This window comes from Notothenia rossii (assembly GCF_949606895.1).
Source record: "Notothenia rossii genome assembly, chromosome: 2".
NCBI classification, from domain to species: domain Eukaryota; kingdom Metazoa; phylum Chordata; class Actinopteri; order Perciformes; family Nototheniidae; genus Notothenia; species Notothenia rossii.
In genome coordinates this window covers 80526183-80539818 of record NC_136904.1, presented here as the reverse complement: position 1 = coordinate 80539818, position 13636 = coordinate 80526183, and the positions used below count along the sequence as shown (strand labels likewise).

Genomic DNA, 13636 nt, shown 5'->3' with positions numbered 1-13636 from the left:
AGGACAGTGTAAGACCGGAGGGGATAGATGCTTCACACACACGGAACAATGCCTTTACACCCACACAGTCTTACACGCTGCAGAATACTGGAGCTGTGGCCAGGTATTGAATCACAGCTGCTTCCATGTGAGGAAACGGTGCTGCTGCTCCCTGTCAGGAGGGGCTCAACAGGAAACTGTGTGTCACTGGATTGAAAGCCTCACTTGTTTTTTATTGTGGTTGGCAGACTTCCAGCTGATGCACAATATGGCAGTCTAGAAAAAAGTTGGCAACTGTATGTGACACCTGTGTTTGTTCATTAGAACATCTTTATGTTAGAGTTGATCCCCCGTAACCTCAGTAGAGCGACACGCGTCCTGTTTCATCCAGCTTCTGCTTCTTGAATCCTGCTTTCTTGAGTGAGCCCTGTGTCGCCAGATGAAATATTCAGGATCCTGGTAATCTGAGCATTGATGCAGTCCAACTGCTGCTGGTACAGTCCATCTTGAACCTGATCTTGGAGGAAACCTGAGAGGATTTGCCACGCTTTGGGTGTAACAGAGCTGGCAACTGTGTTTTAGTCATTCAATGGGGTGGTGTCATTTGATCAGAAAGCACAGGTGATGTTGAGTAGAGAGGCAGCTGTCTTCTTTTCTTCCAGAGTTCACTATTTCTGTGTCACAGCTTTTCAAATTTCATATGCTGATTAGTTTGTCATGTGTTTTTGCTTTTAGGTGGTTTTTGATATAATTGTAGACATCAGAATCCATAATAATAGTGGACCCAGTACCAGCATTAGTCAACAGAAGAATAATCTCAAGCACAGAATAGCACTTTTACTAACCTTACCATTGGATATTTTAGCTTGTGATGGTAAACATCGTGGCGTGATATGCCCAATACTTGTTCCCGGCTCTTATTTTAAACTAAGAAGTATTTTCACATCTGTGTCCGGTAGAAACCTACATACTTAAGTAGCTTCATATTCAAAATAACTACTTTTTTTTTTGTTGCATTCTCCTCAGGGTTTAAACATTGAGCCATTGAGATCTTGTTTTAGAGAATGTGAAGCTCACATGAATTTCAGGCACAGTTTTGTATTGAACAGAGTATTTACTTTCCTGCTTGAATTGCCAAAAACTGCAACTGCGTGGTGCAAAAGTCCATCCTGAAAGAGGACATGATTGGCTACTCATCATAAGTAAAACTTTTGGTTGGATAGATGTTAACGCCCCCTTGTTTTTTTTAATGAGACTTACCATAGTATTTAAATGCCTGAAGGATTTTGGGTTTAAGCATGCAGGGAATTACATTTTCTCAAAACCAAACATAAAGAGAATAAGCAGTATGAATTGAAGTGCGTCTGTGCGTGTGACTAAGTGATGGCATTGATGATTGAATGAATAAATATCTGAAAATTCTCCTCTTCTTTAATAATCTGTCTTTGTGCCTCTCTTCCTCTCCTACAGCTGTCAGTGGAGGTGACACTCCCTCATCAGGAATGACCCTGTTTGTAGGCTCACACTATAAATCTTTTTGACATCTTAATAACACCTTTATGCCTCTTACGACTGACGGAACAAATGCAATAATATTTCTGCTGGCTCACTGCTCACAGAAAGTAGCTCTTTTCTGTCTTTGTGTGTGATTCACCAGCCGATCAGCTACTTTGTTAATCTCTCTGATGGAAGCCTGCTTTTGGAAAAAAAATAGCAATGATTTGTGTTTCCCTTTCCACAAAAAAAACTGCTGTTTTTCACTGTATTTATTTGCACTGTGGACACAGAGTGTGCCGCCCTGTCCCATATGCCACCCAGTCCCCTGGGCCCTGCAGCGTGCTACCCACACTGTCACAGCCCCCCTGCCCCACATGGATGACTTCACACTCTGAAAGTCATTTGGGCAGCAAGAGCAGAAAAGGTACAAAAGAAGGGGGGGAACAAGTAGTGTTGAAATTGGCTATCTTAAGCTCTATATCTGCATATAAATAGCCTCAACATGTTTAATTAGATTTTGCAATGCGTTTCATTGCAGTGGATCTTTACCTATTTTACCTACGTTTTTTTGTTTTTATTTCACATTTGCTATGGAAATGCTATAACTTCCATAGCTATACAAATATAAATTGAATAGAGTAAATGTAAACAGTTACGGCCAACAATAAAGCAATTTAAAGAGGGGAAAAGAGAGAGAGGTGGGAGAGAGTGTGTGAGAGAGAGAGGTGATAGAGAGAGAGAGGTGGGAAAGAGTGGGAGAGAGAGACAGAGAGAGAGAGAGAGAGAGGGCGAGAGAGAGAGGGGGAGAGTGTACGCGCGCGCCTTCCTCCCTCAGAGCTCAAATGAGAACTCAGTAGTCAGTTGAACTTTTCCTGAGTGACAGGATCTTCTTGTGCTGTGGACTGACAGTTTTGTCGGACAGATTAAGCCGTGGAATTTATTACGAGAGGGCGGCTATGGGACCTTTTGAGCTATGTTAGTTAACATATTATCCAGTCGTTTGATTCCAAGTTTTACTGTAAAGTTTGTGAGTCTGGAGCGATGGAGTCTGGAGCGGGACGAGCCGATGGGATCCTCTGTGCGCTTTGGAGACCGAGGTTTGCTACTTTAAACTTGTATTTTATTACTTTCCCCTTGTTTTCTTCAGCATACTCGTTAATGTCATTATGTCTTATTCCGCGAAATATAGGTTTAAACTGTAGGGTGCAACTGTATCAATGCAACCGATGATGAGCACATGCTTTTACGCGTCTCCACCAAACAGGATTGTGTAAATAAACAGTTAATTAATCAGCTGCTGATGGAGATCCCAACTGATTAAGATATTGCACGATACACTTTAGTGGTTCATGTCGTTAGTGGGTCTACAAAAGCCTAAAATCATGAATTTCTCTTCGGCATACAATAATTCTGTATAGTTTCTTTATAACTTTCTCTTTGTAAACGAATTATTAATGTACCAATCGCATTTTGTCAGGTGTTTTGCTTTACATTTTCTCATACAGCAGATGTCCAGACTCAGATCAAAAAGGAATTCTTATGACGTTTGATCAATTGGGGTGACTAATATTAAACCACGCAGGCTGTGAACGCACCATGTGGCTCAATTGACGTGTGCCGGGCCTGAGGCGGGATTTCAGTGCAAGCAATTGCATTCTAACTCAGTTTAACGAATATGTTTATAAACGGATTATTTTCTGCAAGGAATGTTTCAATGTTGGCCCCTAAACCAGGCATTAGGCTACATCTGGCAGCGCCTGTGGTGACTTTCCTCTAATCTTAGGAGAAACATATATGGACTGACAGGGCGATGAATGGGCTTTACCTTACTTCTTTTATTTAAAGTATTATGGTAAAAGGTTAGTCAAACTCAATTCTGTCCCTCGGAGCCTAAAGGTTTGTAAAAATGGGTGACATATTATTGCAATATATTAAATATTGGAGATATTTCAACCAATTAAAGTAAATAAGAGTTAAAGTGAGGCCACAGTGGAAGTGAAGGAGTCAAAGCTAAGCTTCACAGGTAAGGGCCGCCCTAAATTGAAGCAAGACATTCAAGGCCACAAGTAGCTTAGGTATTACTTGCGGTTTAGCCTTCAGGACTTCAAAAGACACTCCTCATGACTATTCTGAGCTGTCAAAACATGTCCGTAAAACCTAAGTCAGCCTGGGGAAGGGCCCTGTTCCTGCTGCTTACACCATGACCCCCACCATGGCTGGATGTTGACTGACCTTTGTTGACACCTGCAGGGCGGCAGGTTTTCTACCAAACTGAAAGCTACAGAGGCAGGATTTGTTTTTAAAAAGGAAATGCCTCTCTCTGGCGTCTTTTCCTGCGGGAAGCAGCAGAACTGTGATCTAAACTTGGAAAGTGACGACAGGAAATGAACAGGAACTCCAGACATTTCCCAGATATGCTTCCTGGAGAGCTTCATTGTTCTGTTGACACCATTAATTTATGGAAAACCATCACTGGGATTCACTCAATAATGTTGGCCTACACCAAGTACATCTTTCAAGTCTTTAACTCATGGTGTACAGTTTCCTTTCAATGTTCAAATGCAAAGATGTCCCAAACCGCTTTGTTTTGATTGAATCTCCAACTTTCCCAGAGTGCTTTTGGTATCTTAGTCATTCTACAGACAATGACGAGTCGTGTGCTGTCTAATAACACGCTGCTCCTGTAAACAGTCACCTGTCTGCCAATTTGTATCGATACAGTTGCTCTCACATGGTCTCGACAACATGTAGCTGAGTCACTGCACCTTTCAGTGATCAGACTCCCAGTCTGTTCTACAGCTCAGAGTATCAGGTGATACCGTGGCGCATAATTACATTTGCAACATGTCAGTACACAGGGTAGCTTCATAAAAATGCCTGTGGCAAGAGTGACAAACAGTTGTTTGCTGATGCTGTCCAAATTTAACATCTTGATTCTCAGAAGCCTTATATAACCTGCTGATTGCAGATTGAGTGGCACTCGATTGAAAGTAAATTGTAGCTTTGGTAATATGCAATTGTTATATTTTATAATTCTTCTTGCTCTGCCTTTTGCCGATCCCACACATCAGTGTCACAGCAGTGTGTTCCTGCGTGGGCTGGGTTGCCTCAGTAATGACGTAATGCTAGTGGAAATTGAGGATAAGCAAAAAAGCTTCCTGTAACACAGAGAGCACAGGCTTCTCAGTTTGTTCAGTTGTGGTAAATATTTGACTCTTTATTTGGGGATTTTTTTATTCTAATCTTAATTTTTTAAATATGTGTCTGTTACATGTATTTGTTGCTATGATCTATAGCGTTTTCCTTGCTGTGATATCACTGTGGTGAAAAATGACATGGATGCTCCCATTGTTATTCCACTCAGAGGTCTCTCTCAGAGCACCACACTGTGGTGGCTAAAAGTCTTGCAACTATTTTGTGTGACCTGGAAAAAGAAGCCGGACTGCACATGAATTGTGTATCCCCGGGGTGCTTCCTGTTACTGGATATAAATGTGCAGTTAAATGTTATGACTGCTGGGCATAGAGAATGTATGCATGAATGCTAAGATCGGTTTTACATAGAGTTATATCATTGTCATATGTAAAAACGTATCATCTGTTTGTTCCTCAGGATGTGTGTGTGAAAGTGGACAGACTGGGGTCAGTCATGGAGCCTGAGCTGAACTGCAGCTCACAGTGTGATTCCCCACTCTGCTCGATACACCCGGGAGTGAACCGACAGGAGGGCATCGACATCCTGCAGAGAATATGCAGTCTCAGCACGGTAATCACACACACACACACACACACACACACACACACACACACGCACACGCACACGCACACGCACACACACAAATATAGTGTCTTAAGAATGCAGACTTGATGTAAACATATACACTCAAACACATATTGGCAGACAAAGCTATGTGAAATCCTGCATGGCTGACGACCAACTGAATATTTTTGTCCCTTAAAAAGGTTAAAGAGTAAAAAAACATCATCCTATGTTTTAAATTGCATATACAGTCTCTTATTTTGACAGACCAAACACATTATTGACACAGGGCTGAATTTCCTACAATACAACTTTAATATCATATTAACATAACATTTACATTTTGAATTATTTTTGGTCATAGCTTTTGTTTACACATCCACCGCAGTTTTTTTGGGCTGCAAGATTATTTTAATTATCTATTTATCTGGTGATTATTATTTTTTGGAATAGTAGATTTAATCGTTTGGTCAGAAGAAAATCTGAAAATAGTTAAAACGTATCCATCATATACATTTTTTTTGGGGTAATTATTTTGTTGTTGTTTGATTAATTGATTAGATGAACAGTCCTCTGCGGTTGATAAACTTGGGCCTAGCTTAAGATATTGGGAATATCCAAAACACCTTTACAATTTCAAAGCATCTAAAACCCCAGTGCTATTTACCACTTAAGAGGTCAAAGCAAAAGAGGCGATCTGGAAATGAAATGCCACTGGACTACTATAGTTATTTTTAGTATTGCCTCAGTCACTGGTGCCTTTAAGAGGCGGGCACAAGAAAGTCTAATGTGACTTTCCAAATAGAAACTAAAGTAGTAGAGCGACTGTTACAGGGAACACAAACACTCTCCTTTAGACTCCCTTCCTCTGGGTGCTACACCACATAAAAGCAAGGTAAGTTATCGTTCATATTTCTTTCCCTCTTTGTGATGTGTATTTCTTATCAGTCTCAAAGTGGAGAAATCACCTTCACTTAATATGAAAGGAACCCTGAACTGCGCTGTATTTGTTTTGTTATGGTAAAACATTTTAATATGATTGTATTTTCATGTAATATTTTATTATAATGTCCTAATAATTCAAGTTGATTATTGTCTGTAAACTTGGAAAACATGAAACATGTTCAGCAGCTAGAATGGGATATGCATTGATGAAATGTAACACCATGCATTTGTTACTATTAATGGACGTAGACTGCTCGCCAGGCACAACTGTCTCCTAATAGCATGCCATAGTGTAAAGAAAAACATGGTAGGACTGGAGCCAACCTCTTCTATAAATCCCGCCTGCTTTTCTTTCTGGATGTGTTCCCAGATATGGCGACTGCTGTCAGTTTGCTGACCGAGGAGCAGCTTCTTTGCCCCATCTGTCTGGATTTGCTCAACCAACCTGTCTCCACTCCTTGTGGGCACAACTTCTGCAGGGACTGCATTCAGGGATACTGGCAGAGCGTTAATCTGTCGCAGTGCCCCATGTGCAAGCAGAAGTTTTACAGGAGGCCTGAGCTCAAAGTTAACATCTTCATATCCGACGTGGCTTCTCAGTTCAGGAAGTCATTACAAAAGAAAGAAGAAGAAGAAGCCAGTATTTTGGACCAATATTCAAGCCACAAAGGCAACGTTTCATGTGATGTGTGTGTTGGAAAAGGGGTCAAGGCTCTTAAATCATGCCTTGACTGCTTGGCCTCCTTCTGTGAGACCCACCTGGAGCCCCATCACATTTTAGGCACCTTCAAGAAACACCACCTAATCAACCCTATGATGAACATGCAAGACAGAGTGTGTAGGAAGCACGAGAAACTCCTGGAGCGGTTCTGTAACACGGACCAGACTTATGTGTGCCAGATATGCATCAAGAGAGACCACAATGCTCATCACACTGTACCTATAGAGGAGGAGAGCAGAGACAGGAGAGCTCAAATTGGAAGGCTAAATGCAGAGGTGGAAGAAATGATTCACGGCCGACTTGAGAAAATCAGCGAAATCAATCAAAGTGTTCAGCTCAGTAAAGGAAACACAGAAAGAGAGACTGAAGAGAGTTTGCAAGTTTTCAACAATCTGCTCCACATGGTCAAGAGAGGTCAGGCTGAGGTGGTCGAGGTGATCGGTGCCAAGCAGAGGCAAGTTGAAGGCAAGGCAAGAGGCCTCATTCTGGAGCTGGAGCAGGAGATCGAGGAGCTGAGGCGGAGAAATGCTGACCTGGAGCAGCTTTCACACACCGAAGATGACCTCTACCTTATCCAGAGCTTTCCAGCTTTCTCCACACTGCCAGCTACCAAAGACTGGACCAACACCTGCGTGGAGAGTGCTGTGTATGTGGGCACGGTGAGGAGAGCAGTCAGGAGGGTAGCGTGTCAGCTGGAGGAGACAGTGAAGGCTGAGGTGAAGAGGCTATGTGAGACTGAATTTAAGAGGGTTCAACACTGTGCTGTTGATGTGACTCTGGACCCTGATACAGCTCATCCCAAACTGGTGCTGTCTGGAAACAGGAAACAGGTCCATCACGGGGATGTAGCACTGAGACCCCCAGATGATCCAGACAGATTTTACCCAGGGGTCAGCGTGTTGGGAAAGGAGGGTTTCTCCTCTGGAAGGCTCTACTATGAAGTCCAAGTGACGGGCAAGACGGAGTGGGATATTGGAGTTGGGCTTCAGTCCGTCAACAGAAAAGGAGGGAATACGCTAAACCCTGAAACAGGCTACTGGGCCCTGGGGATGAGGAAAGACAAGAGCTACTGGGCCCTCAGCAGCACTCCTATCCGTGTGCCGCTGTTAGGGAAGCCCCAGAGGATCGGGGTGTTCGTGGATGTCGAGGGGGGGCAGGTTTCTTTTTACGATGTGGAATCTGCTTCTCATATCTACTCATTCACCGGATACTCATTCGGTGAAAGACTGTTCCCCTACTTTAACCCTCGGCGTAATCATGGCGGGGTCAACTCGGCTCCTATGATCATCTCGCCTTTCAACGTCTGAAATCTGACATTTCCTCTCTTCCTATTGCTTTATTGCTTTCAAACATTTAAAAAATACATTTGATCATTTTCAAATGTTGTCTGCTACTCTGCCACAATAAAGTTCGTATATCCATCTGAAGCTTTGTACTTGTTTTTGGTGCTTTTATGTTCTCTATTATAAAAACAATGATTATAAGGCACATTCATATGATTTACAGCTGTCATATTTTAGACTTGATGTTAAGCGTTTTGCATGTGTCTGTGCAGATGGCCGTGGAGCTCCCGAGGTGCTCTCTCTCCCCGGTGTTGAGTGCCGTGGCGTGGACGCTGCTCTCCTGTGGCATCCTGCTGGCTTTCTTCTTCCTCCTCTTCACCCTGCGCTTCAAAAACAACAGGTAGACTACAAGGCGAAACACATTGAATAATACCATGAAAAGATATTTACTGAATTGATTAATCAATTGTGTGTCTTCTCATGTTTTGTTATCAGGATAGTGAAGATGTCCAGTCCCAACCTGAATGTCCTGACTCTCTTTGGGAGTGTCCTCACCTACAGCAGCGGCTTCCTGTTTGCCGTTGAGGATCGATCACACTCACAGGGTGGAGCATCCACAGCCGTGCTACAAGTAAGCCCTGTGGTTCCCCTCAATCCCTCATTATATTATCGGATAAGTCCTTGTTGGATAACCATGCAGCGCTCTCTCACCCAGGCCCGGATGTGGACTCTTTGTATCGGCAGTACCCTGGTGTTTGGCCCAATTTTGGGGAAGACGTGGAGACTGTACAGAGTGTTCACCCAGCGAGTGCCTGACAAGAGAGTGGTAGGCATTCTCCAACCTCATCTTACTCTAGATGTTATTTTATAATTCTTCTTTTAAGAAGGATAATGTTTTAATAAAGGCATTAAAAGATAAACCATGGAATGAACATTATGTTTTTTCCAAAATGTGGGCCAGGGCCAAAGTCATTAGCATTTGCTGTAAATTCAGGAAGTTTTAAAAACCTTTGCAAGATTATTTAAATGTTTTACTACATTTTCATTATGTACTCACTAAAGCTGCTCTTTAAATAAAGACATTTGGGGGGATTTTTTCAAATATTTTGCAAACCTCTTGAGTATGATGAAACACCTTTTGTTGCACAACTAAATGTTGCAAATCAATAATGGTTGCTTCAATCCTTTTTCTTTCCTTGGAAGAACAATTATTTTGTATGTTGATGCAAAGCTGGATTCATATACAGAATGATTTAATGAGGATTACCGTATTTAGAGAATTGCTAGGCCTAGCTACAAGCCCTCTTGTTCTTTCAATGTTCCTACTGTTTCATTACTCTTCCAAAAGAGACTCAAAATGTTCCCTAACTGCAGTGTTACAGTCTTATATGGAGGAGAATGCAATACAAATGATTACATCTGTATGTTATTGACGAGACTTGACTTTTCTTCTCAGATTATCAGAGACATCCAGCTGATGGGCATGGTGGCTCTGTTGGTCCTGGTGGACATGCTGGTCCTCACGGCCTGGAACCTCACCGACCCCATCAAGTGTTCACGATCTGTAGGAGCTACGGTCAAGGTAGAATGTAATACTGATTTTGTGGGGCTGAATAGAACGTTTTTAAAACAAGTTAAGAATGTTTTTTTTAAACTACAAAACTGTTTGAGGGGCAGGACACAGCTTACTTTATTTGATAGAAATCTTTATCTGGTGCTTGTTGGTTATAATAAACCATCAACAAATTACAATAGTTTGATTTTCATCAAATTGAAAAAAAAGTTGATTTTTTTGTGAGAGAAAAAAAATGAAAATGTCCTTTTCTTTGATCCACTATCTTAAAGTATTTATTTATAGACATGTTCGTGACATAGCCACATTAATTAGGGTTTCAACTCCTGATGGTTACACTGTTTCCTCTTGATCTAGGTTGTGGACAGAAACATTTCCTACTCTTTGTCTCAGCTGGACTCCTGCTCCTCTGCATACTCATATCTGTGGGTTATCATTATTGCTGTTCAGAAGGTTTGTAATCTCTATTCTATTGAAATGCAATTCTAAAACTAGCACAGCTTTTAATTCCTTTACTGTTATGGTGGTATGATGGATTGACTTATATATTCTGTGTCTTTAATTTATCTTTACTTTTTTCTTTAGGGTTGTCTTCTCCTCTATGGGACTTATCTAGCTGGACTGACCAGTAACGTCAGCCATCCTCCAGTCAACCAGTCTCCCACCATCATAACAACCGTCACTTTGGTCACCCTCTTTTCTGCTGTAGCCATTCCTGTGTCCATCTTCCTACAGGCCTGGCCCAATCTGGTCTACAGCACTGTGGCTGGAGCCATTTTTATCTGCACAATGGCTACCAACTGCATGCTGTTTGTGCCGCAGGTAAGAAAAAAACAGCTAGTGATACAAATGCAAGATGCATGAAAAAAAGCAACAACACGTTTTTAAATGCAAGCTGCAGGATTTGTTCTCTCTTTACTATCTCTGGTGATAACACCGGCAGTTTCGGAGTATCTTTAAAACAGAAACCGTGAGGGAGGGAGATTTTATTTTTAGGCAAAATAACTGTCATCTAATCATAGGGCACTATGTCTGGAAACCTTCATTAAAAAGCATCAATCAATCAGACAGGCAGAAACTCAAGATAGACAAATGGATGACAGATGGATGTCTTCCTCCCCTCTACAATATACGAGTGAATGTGGTGAACACACCTCTGATCTCTATATGCGTACCCATTGCCATGTCTGTCAGTGGACTGTGACTCACACAGGAGGTGCGAATGATTCAAATCTACGTAGGATGTTGCAAACAAGTTTATGACTCTCTACGTGTCTGGCAGTAACTTTATGTCAGGATAAAGGAATGCTTCTTCAGTCGAAGGGAAGGAAATATTTGAATAGTGAGCAATACGCTCAAACACACCTGGTCAATAGATCCTCTGTCAAATGGTTCTGGTAACATGAACTACTGGTGCATGTGTGTAATGTAACTATTTTATGATTGTGCAGCTGACCCAGTGGCGGCAGTTTGAGGAGGACCAGAACAACCCAAGTCAGATGGCCAAGTATTTCAGCAGCCCCAGTAAGAGCCTGCCCTCGGTGTACAGCCAGGATGAGATGTACTACGTGTTGGGGGAAAACAACTCCATGAAAAAAATACTTAATGAGGTACCGTATCGTTTTGTTATTCAACTGAATACATTCAACTGATAAATGTTTCCAGGATTAAGCTACATAATTCCTTTATTTATGATTGTGTTGGTTGAATAGAAGCCAACAGTGGTGTCAAACTGACATAAAACCCCTAATGTGAAATGTGCTTTTCTTACATTTTCCAGAAGAACGCTGTGATTGACAGTCTGCAGGAGCAGGTGAACAATGCCAAGGACAAACTCCTGCGACTCATGTCAGCCAGCCGCCCCCCCGAGGACATGGACTCTTCCAACACCAACCTCAACTCCTCCTCCACTCAGACCACGGACGTTCAGTCTGAAGACCCTTCTTCTTCTTCTCTACCTCGAAAAGACTCTTCTTCCCAACTCCCGCCACCAAATCCCTCCTCTCACCAGACTGCTGCTGCTGTTCCAATGTCCTCTGCTCCTCCCTCTGCTCCAAGCTCCTCAGCCCCCATTGATGCTTCTTCTCCTCTCCCTGGTGATATTTATAAAAGTGAGAACCAGAGAGGTGTTTCTACCACTGGCAGAGACACATCTGAGAGGGTGGAAGATCTTAAATCGCCTGCAGCCCTCCTGTCCCCGAGCTCACTCAGGACAGCAGAAGAGACGGTTGATTTTGTCACGTCGCTACAATCCCATAGAGGGTTAAACCCAACACAGGTTAAAATGTTCAACAGACAGAGTTCCCTAACAACCCCACTGGGTCCAAATGCTCGACCGAATGGTTTTGTTAGCAACGATGAGTTGCAGGAGATTCTCCAGGAGCTGAGTGTGGATGCAGTCATGGAAATCGCACTTCGATCACCGGGTCAGATGTCCAGAAGGCCTTCTCAGCTAAGATTTCTGGAAGCCTCCGCACTTTCCCCTCTCTCCCTGCGGACACCACGCTCCCCTAATCCACCAGTTCTCTTCCGCTACCCAAGCATCTCCCCCTACACTATGAGGAAGCGTCGGCCACCATTCCACTCCCCCAGAAGAGTGTTGAGTCCTCCCTGCTTCTACCCAGCCCCTGAGGCTACTGGCTGTGGAAAGAAAAGGGACAACCAAAATCCAGGAAAGCACCCTGATGGACTCACTGGGGATGGCATCGTCCTCCAGGTGCACAACAATGAACTAAATCTAGATGAGGAGGAGGAGGAGGATGCGGAAGGGAATGAGGTGAGAAGGAAACATCGGAGGCGTGCTTTAAGGTCCCACAGATGTTCAGTCTTGCCCGGTGCAGAGGGCTCACTTGATGTGGAAGCGGGTGGTGGTAATGAGCACCACAGACGTATGAGAGACTCCTGTGGGTACTGGGACTCAGACTCTAGCAGCTCAACAGACTTCTGTTACTACCACCGTCCGTACTGTGACTCCTGCCTGCAGCGGGGCTCTCTGATGTCGTCAGAGAGCTCCTCAGACTCTGACAGCGAGTACGAAGGCTATGCCAGCCTGTACCGCTCCCCACACCCTGTAGTATTCAAAGAAGACCTCAAACCCACATTTGTATAAGCACAGGTCAACCGCACTTTACATGTCCATCCATTTCCACCACTTGAATTTATTTCTGAAGAAACGTCAAAATTAGCTTTAAGGATAAAGCTAGCACAAGTTAATTGTGGATAAAGGCTAATGTGCTATCTATAATGGGAGATCATTTGACAGTTACATGTTTTAATCTCTTTATGAAAAGAGTGTTTGTATTCTTTATTAGTGGGACAGAGTAGTTATTTTATTAGGATAATGAGGCTGTTATCCTAATAAAGGCTGTTGACCTTGTAATATTACTTAAGGCATTCTTTTTAGATTTCTGCTTTCAGATGAAATGTCGTAGACTCCATAAATGTCTAAGTCAGACTTTTAGAGTAATACATAAAAACCCAAAGGTATGGTTTACACAGTTGAAATGTGCACTATGTTAAGTATTGTGCAAATATTGTATTTATTTTAATATTTATGATAAGATATCTGGATGTACAGAAACATTCCCTGTCCACTTTCTATTGTATTACCTTGTCTTACACATTCCTTAAAGTGTTGTTTAATTGTATGGTGGACATTTTGTTGTTTGTGAGTCTTGCTTAATGTTCTAATACAGTACATTTTTTTCTAAACGCTCTACGTGTTTTATCTGTAGCTGGTTTACGAGACACCATGCCCACACTATCTGAGCAAATGGAAAAGACAGGTCACTGCTATGCTCTGACACACTTTTCTTAGTGTATGTTTTGAGAGAAGTTCAAAAGTTCACAGTTATCTGGAGTATGTGTCTTGGACTTGTG

At 42.5% G+C, this 13636-nt stretch overlaps 1 protein-coding gene across 2 annotated transcripts; it reads left to right on the top strand.

The window, feature by feature from the left end:
* Positions 1-2338: 2338 nt before the first annotated feature.
* On the top strand, positions 2339-13468 carry gpr156 (G protein-coupled receptor 156). 2 transcript variants are annotated; one of them, XM_079665024.1, is made up of 10 exons: positions 2339-2573; positions 5089-5241; positions 8457-8584; positions 8680-8815; positions 8900-9010; positions 9641-9766; positions 10115-10210; positions 10343-10579; positions 11209-11367; positions 11538-13468. In XM_079665024.1, exons 2-10 carry the CDS (start codon positions 5125-5127, stop codon positions 12864-12866), a joined length of 2439 nt encoding a protein of 812 aa, XP_079521150.1. In that variant the 5' UTR covers positions 2339-2573; positions 5089-5124; the 3' UTR covers positions 12867-13468. The 2 variants fall into 2 exon arrangements, with proteins under 2 accessions (XP_079521150.1, XP_079521151.1); XM_079665025.1 differs by lacking the exons at positions 2339-2573; positions 5089-5241 and adding exons at positions 5903-6130; positions 6551-7617.
* Positions 13469-13636: the final 168 nt, after the last annotated feature.